At 41.7% G+C, this 7,621-nt stretch overlaps 1 protein-coding gene across 1 annotated transcript in view; it reads left to right on the top strand.

The window, feature by feature from the left end:
- The window catches only part of LOC143786296 (dynein beta chain, ciliary-like), a 61,838-nt gene extending 58,122 nt beyond the window's left edge, over positions 1-3,716 (top strand). The window contains exon 17 of the mRNA XM_077275566.1: positions 3,657-3,716. Within this exon, the coding sequence (XP_077131681.1) occupies positions 3,657-3,716 (60 nt within the window). The remainder of the gene's footprint in view (positions 1-3,656) is intronic.
- The last annotated feature ends 3,905 nt before the right edge of the window (positions 3,717-7,621 follow it).

Below are 7,621 nucleotides of genomic sequence, written 5' to 3' on the forward strand. Positions count from 1 at the left end.
TGAGATCCCTGAGTTTTTGTCTGACTATAGGGATGTTTTTGAGGAGCCTAAGCTCAATTCGCTCCCTCCTCATAGAGATTGTGACTGTGCTATAGAATTGATTCCTGGCAGTAAGTTCCCTAAGGGTCGTTTATTTAATCTGTCACTGCCAGAGCATACTGCTATGCGGAATTATATTAAGGAGTCCTTGGAAAAGGGACATATTCGTCCATCTTCGTCCCCTCTGGGAGCAGGTTTTTTTTTCGTGGCAAAAAAAGATGGTTCCCTGAGGCCTTGTATAGATTATCGCCTTCTGAATAAGATTACAGTCAAATATCAGTATCCATTGCCATTATTGACTGACTTGTTTGCTCGCATTAAGGGGGCTAGGTGGTTCACTAAGATAGATCTTCGCGGTGCGTATAATCTGGTGCGGATAAAACAAGGTGATGAGTGGAAAACCGCATTCAATACGCCTGAGGGCCATTTTGAGTATTTGGTAATGCCTTTTGGACTCTCCAATGCTCCGTCAGTCTTTCAGTCCTTTATGCACAATATTTTCCGTGAATATCTGGATAAGTTTATGATTGTGTATTTGGATGATATTTTGGTGTTTTCTGATGACTGGGAGTCTCATGTTCTACAGGTCAGGAAGGTGTTTCAGGTTCTGCGGGCCAATTCTCTGTTTGTGAAGGGCTCAAAGTGTCTCTTCGGAGTCCAGAAGATTTCTTTTTTGGGGTACATTTTTTCTCCTTCTACTATTGAGATGGATCCCGTCAAGGTTCAGGCAATTTGTGACTGGACACAACCTACATCTGTTAAGAGCCTACAGAAGTTCTTGGGGTTTGCTAATTTTTATCGTCGGTTCATTGCAAATTTTTCCAGTATTGTTAAACCTTTGACTGATTTGACTAAAAAGGGTGCTGATGTTGCTAATTGGTCTCCTGCGGCTGTGGGGGCCTTTCAGGAACTTAAGCGCCGGTTTTCTTCTGCTCCTGTGTTGTGTCAACCAGATGTTTCACTTCCTTTTCAGGTTGAGGTTGATGCTTCCGAGATTGGAGCGGGGGCGGTTTTGTCACAGAGAAGTTCTGATGGCTCGGTGATGAAGCCATGTGCATTCTTCTCTAGAAAATTCTCGCCCGCCGAGCGCAATTATGATGTGGGTAATCGGGAGCTTTTGGCCATGAAGTGGGCATTTGAGGAGTGGCGTCATTGGCTTGAGGGTGCTAAACATCGTTGGTGGTCTTGACTGATCACAAGAATCTCATTTACCTTGAGTCTGCCAGGCGTTTGAATCCTAGACAGGCTCGTTGGTCGTTGTTTTTTTCTCGTTTCGATTTCGTGGTTTCATACCTGCCAGGTTCAAAGAATGTGAAGGCAGATGCTCTTTCCAGGAGTTTTGTGCCTGACTCTCCTGGAGATTCTGGGCCTACTGGTATCCTTAGGGATGGGGTAATATTGTCCGCCGTATCCCCAGACTTGCGACGTGCATTGCAGGAGTTTCAGGTGGATAAACCGGATCGTTGTCCACCAGAAAGACTGTTTGTTCCGGATGATTGGACCAGTAGAGTCATCTCCGAGGTCCATTCTTCTGTGTTGGCTGGTCATCCTGGAATATTTGGTACTAGAGACTTGGTGGCCAGGTCTTTTTGGTGGCCTTCCTTGTCTAGGGATGTGCGTACCTTTGTGCAGTCTTGTGAAGTGTGTGCTCGAGCTAAGCCTTGCTGTTCTCGGGCCAGTGGGTTGTTGTTATCCTTGCCCATCCCGAAAAGGCCTTGGACGCACATTTCCATGGATTTTATTTCTGATCTCCCGGTTTCACAGAAAATGTCCGTTATCTGGGTTGTGTGTGACCGCTTTTCTAAGATGGTTCATTTGGTGCCCTTGCCTAAGTTGCCTTCCTCCTCTGAGTTGGTCCCTTTATTTTTTCAGAACGTGGTTCGTTTGCATGGGATTCCGGAGAATATCGTTTCTGACAGGGGATCCCAGTTTGTGTCTAGATTTTGGCGGACATTTTGTGCCAAGATGGGCATTGATTTGTCTTTCTCGTCTGCATTCCATCCTCAGACGAATGGCCAGACGGAGCGAACTAATCAGACCTTGGAAACTTATTTGAGGTGTTTTGTTTCTGCTGACCAAGATGACTGGGTTGCTTTTTTGCCACTGGCCGAATTTGCTCTTAATAATCGGGCTAGTTCTGCCACGTTGGTCTCTCCTTTTTTTTGTAATTCGGGGTTTCATCCTCGTTTTTCCTCTGGTCAGGTGGAGTCTTCGGATTGTCCTGGAGTGGACGTGGTGGTGGACAGGCTACATCAAATTTGGAATCAGGTGGTGGACAATTTGAAGTTATCTCAGGAGAAGACTCAGCAGTTTGCTAATCGCCGTCGCCGCGTGGGTCCCCGACTTCTTGTTGGGGATTTGGTGTGGTTGTCTTCTCGTTTTGTCCCTATGAAGGTCTCTTCTCCTAAGTTCAAGCCTCGGTTCATCGGTCCTTATAGGATCTCGGAGATTCTTAACCCTGTATCTTTTCGTTTGGATCTCCCAGCATCGTTTGCTGTTCATAATGTGTTCCATCGGTCGTTGTTGCGGAGGTATGAGGTGCCCGTTGTTCCTTCGGTTGAGCCTCCTGCTCCGGTGCTGGTGGAGGGAGAATTGGAGTATGTTGTTGAGAAGATCTTGGATTCTCGTGTTTCCAGACGCAAACTCCAGTATTTGGTTAAGTGGAAGGGTTATGGTCAGGAGGATAATTCCTGGGTGGTCGCCTCCGATGTTCATGCGACTGATTTGGTCCGCGCCTTCCATAGAGCTCACCCTGATCGCCCTGGGGGTTCTCGTGAGGGTTCGGTGACCCCTCCTCAAGGGGGGGTACTGTTGTGGATTCTGTTTGTGGGCTCCCTCTGGTGGTTACTGCTGGTACTGGGTGACTTTGGTGGGTTGCGGCCTTTGGTTTCCACCTGTCCATCAGAGGCTGGGTGTTTCCTATTTTACCTGGCCTTTCTGTCATTTCCTTGCCGGCTATCAATGTATTCAGATGTGCTCTGTTTTGTTCCTGCCTACCTGCTCCCAGATCTTTCAGGATAAGCTAAGTGCTGATTTTCAGTTGTTTGGTTTTTTGTCCAGCTTGCTTATTATGTCTCTATGCTAGCTGGTAGCTCTAGTGGACTGAGGTTCTCCCTATGTGCCATGAGTTGGCACATGGGTTCTTGTAATCTCAGGATGGTATTTTTGATTAGGGTTTTTTGCTGACCGCTCAGTCCCCTTTTGTATCTTTCTGCTTTCTAGTTTACAGCGGGCCTCAATTTGCTAAACCTATATATATCATCTCTATGTGTGTGCCTTCCTCTCATTTCACCGTCAATACATGTGAGGGGGCAACTATATCTTTTGGGGTTCATTCCTCTGGAGGCAAGTGAGGTCTTTATTTTCTCTGCAGTACTAGTTAGCTCTTAGGCTGGTGCGTGGCGTCTAGAACCAACGTAGGCACGCTCCCTGGCTATCTCTAGTTGCGTTTGTCAGGCGTAGGGCAGCGGTCAGCCCAGGTTCCATCACCCTAGAGCTCGTCCGTTATATATTTGTACCTTGCTTGTCCTGTGCTATCCCTAGCCATTGGGATTCATGACAGTGGTCCCTATTATATAGCCTGACACTTTCTGTTTTTCCCGTATGCTATGCTTTAGATACTTACACCTTCTTACACCTATCTAAGTATAGGAGCACAGATCACAGTGTTAAAATAAATAACTAATCTACGGTAATCCACCACATGGAAGGTTCTCCACCATATGGAAAGGTGTCCACCATATGGAAAGTAGTCCATCATATGGAAAGTTCTCCACAATATGGAAAGGTGTCCACCATATGGAAACGTGTCCACCATATGGAAAGTTGCCCACCATATGGAAAGTTCTCCACCATATGGAAAGGTGTCCAACATATGGAAAGTTCTCCACCATATGGAAAGGTCTCCACCATATGGAAAGTTCTCCACCATATGGAAAGGTGGACACCTTTCCACCATATGGAAAGGTGTCCAACATATGGAAAGTTCTCCACCATATGGAAAGGTGTCCAACATATGGAAAGTTCTCCACCATTTGGAAAGTTGTCCACCATATGGAAAGTTCTCCACCATATGGAAAGGTGTCCACCATATGGAAAGTTCTCCACCATATGGAAAGGTGTCCACCATATGGAAAGTTCTCCACCATATGGAAAGTTCTCCACCATTTGGAAAGTTGTCCACCATATGGAAAGTTCTCCACCAAATGGAAAGGTGTCCACCATATGGAAAGTTCTCCACCATATGGAAAGGTGTCCAACATATGGAAAGTTCTCCACCATATGGAAAGGTGTCCACCACATGGAAAGTTCTCCATCATAAGGAAAGTTGTCCACCATATGGAAAGTTCTCCACCATATGGAAAGTTCTCCACCATATGGAAAGTTCTCCACCATTTGGAAAGTTGTCCACCATATGGAAAGTTGTCCACCATATGGAAAGGTGTCCACCATATGGAAAGTTCTCCACCATATGGAAAGGTGTCCACCATATGGAAGGATCTCCACCATATGGAAAGTTCTCCAACATATGGAAAGTTGTCCACTATATGGAAAGTTGTCCACCATATGGAAAGTTCTCCACCATATGGAAAGTTCTCCACCATATGGAAAGGTGTGCACCATATGGAAAGTTATCTACTGTTTGGAAAGGTGTCCACCATATAGAAAGTTCTCCACCATATGGAAAGTTGCCCACAATATGGAAAGTTGACTTCATTCAGTGTCTTCTATCACAAGAAGATGGAGGTGATTAACCACTGGACACCTAAGAAAATAATTATCCTGGATACCTCAAATAACTGTAAATCTCTTACCAGTCTACACCCAAAGGGAAAATAAGTATTTTGTCCCTAAATTAGTAACTTCTAGTGAACTCCATCCTAGACCACTAGAGATTTTATTTATTTTTTCACTTTCCACTGTAGACCACCAGGGATATTTTATTACCCGTTAAATCCTTAATATCCATTGTCGACAAGAGTAGATTGGAGGTTGTATTATTACCTAGATCAAAATGTTTGTTTGACCACACCAAATTTTGTTAGTTTTCTCATTTTTAATTTCACCTTGTATATTTTTTAACAAACCACTAGCCCTCCGAAGGCACTATTATGAAACCTCTGGACGCCCAGGGACAGTATTAATAAACCATTAGAATATCAGAGATAACATATTAAACATCCAGTCCCTCATCCTCGAGGAATAACATCTGCCTTCTCGCCCCCAGGGGATAACATGTGGCCCCTTGGGGATAATATTCACCCCTCACCCCGGTGTATAACATCTGCTTCCCTCGTCCCCAGTGTATAGCATCTGGCACCTCGCCCTCCGCTATGCGGTCCTCCTTTACCAACATGTGACAGAATGGCTGGTGGTAAAGATCTCAGTGACCCCAACGCTGTCCTGTAATAGCACCCCCCGATGTATCAAATCCGCTCATAGCATTTCTTCCCTCTTAAATTTTCCCCTATCACGTCTGAGAGATATTATTAAGGAGTGGAACGAATCACACAACTCAGCCACAAAGTGGAGACCATGTAACATTACAGAGTGGGGTCACAGAGTGCTGAGGAGTTGAGGTCTGAAAGCACTGTTTTGTTTTGTTTTTTTTATTTTGACCATTTCTCCTTTTCAGAAAAAAATACAAAATGTATTGCTTGGAACTTCGGAGACATGTTGACAGAAGTTTATAGAATAAAAGAACAATTTACATTTTACTGAAAAATATACCTATAAAGAGAAAAATCAGACAAACTGAACATTTTGCAGTGGTCTCTTCATTTTTGCCAGAGCTGTATATGGCGACACACATGTCCATATATTATAAATATATCACACCTAGCTTTATGGTCAACACTTTTTTGTCTCAGAATTAAATATATGTCTTACCTTATTGCCTATTTTTATGGAACCTATGGAAAAAAATAAAATAAAATAATTTCTTTTATTTTCTTTTTTTTTTTTTTTTTTACCCCGGGCTCAGTATAATGCAATTATAACACAGGTTGAATCTCAAATACGAGCCCCATTTCCTGATATCGTGGAAAAACTATACCGTATTGATAGGTTTCCAACTAATGGAGTCAAATAACATATATTTGCATAGCACAGCAAGGGATTATGGGCAAGGGCATGCAAATTATCCCACATCCTGCATCACTTTTTAAGTAACGACCCTTTTTAAAAGCATTCACTTTATACCATAACATGGGGGAAAGTGGATCCAAATTAGTCATTTTGACCTTTAAAGAAAAGTTTTCAAGTCTGCAGCCCCCCAAATATGTGTCATTATTTACACATCTATTAAATAACTTTTTTTTTTTTTTTTTAATAAAGGAAAAAGCGACACATAATGGCACAGTTTTGAAAAGTTGTTTGTTTTGATGGGAACAACAATGCATGTCTTGTCGGAGGCACTATACATTTCACAGATGCATTTAGCACTTTACGCATGACAGATTTTATTTTACCGAGTTTAATATCTCATCTGAATATAATTATTTGCAGATTGCTCAGCTGAATGCCCTTATAAACATGCTGTTAGGGGAACTTACCCCCGGGGTGCGTCAGAAGATCATGACAATATGCACAATTGATGTTCATGCCAGAGATGTGGTAGCCAAGCTTATTGCACAGAAGGTAATTTAATGCAGAGCAATTACCCTAATGCATTTTTAAAAGCATGAAATAAAGAATAATTTCATTTGTTGAAAAGCTCGCCCCTGCCTATGTGTAAAAGTGACAGAATGTTTTGATGTAGTAATTTTTTTTTTTTTTCGTTACATTCTTACATTCACATTTAGACAATTACACTTATGACTTAAAGAACTGGAAAATTTTAAAAAGAAATAAAAAAAAGAAAGTGTCTAAATGTTTAAGGATTATGTTGATAATTGGTTACGGGAACTTTTAACATGACAGCCGGACTTCATTTTTTTTTTTTTTTTTTTTTTTAAATCTCCACTTTACGAACAAATTCCAATTATTGATCGATGGGATTTTTTTTTATATACAGGAATGAAAGGTTAAAGAAAAAAAATCTTAAACCCTTTTGCTTTATATAGGCTGCGTTCCTATGTTAGTTATTTGGTGTGATTTTGATGCTGCAAATTATCTGCACCTATTATGTAAATTGGGTCACTTGTGGTTTTCCATTGCCTTTTTGCGCATTTTTGTAATACGTTTTATCGCATTTTTTATGCTATTTTTTATCAGGTTTTTTTTTTAAAAAACTGCTTTGTTTTTGATGGTTCCTTATATTTGGCATTGATAAAACTTTATTGATTTACTTAGGTACAGATTAGATGCGTTTTTTATACGTCTCCGCACTAAAAGTGCATTTGTGTTTTTTACTGCAGATTTTCCGCATCTTATCCAAGTCTATGAGAAAAATGGGGAAAAAATGCAAGTAACCTATTTTTCTTAATGGGTGAAGAAATGTTGCAGAAAATCGGCAACATCAAAAACTCGGCAAAGTCTCATCGTGGGAACGTAGCCTTAGAGAAATTACTTGTAGCTTTTTTTTATTGTGTTTTTTCCTTTTTCACACGCGTTGTCATAAAGTTTTTTTCAGCTACAGTTT

This window comes from Ranitomeya variabilis, chromosome 7 (genome assembly GCF_051348905.1).
Source record: "Ranitomeya variabilis isolate aRanVar5 chromosome 7, aRanVar5.hap1, whole genome shotgun sequence".
In the NCBI taxonomy this organism is placed as follows: Eukaryota; Metazoa; Chordata; class Amphibia; order Anura; family Dendrobatidae; genus Ranitomeya; species Ranitomeya variabilis.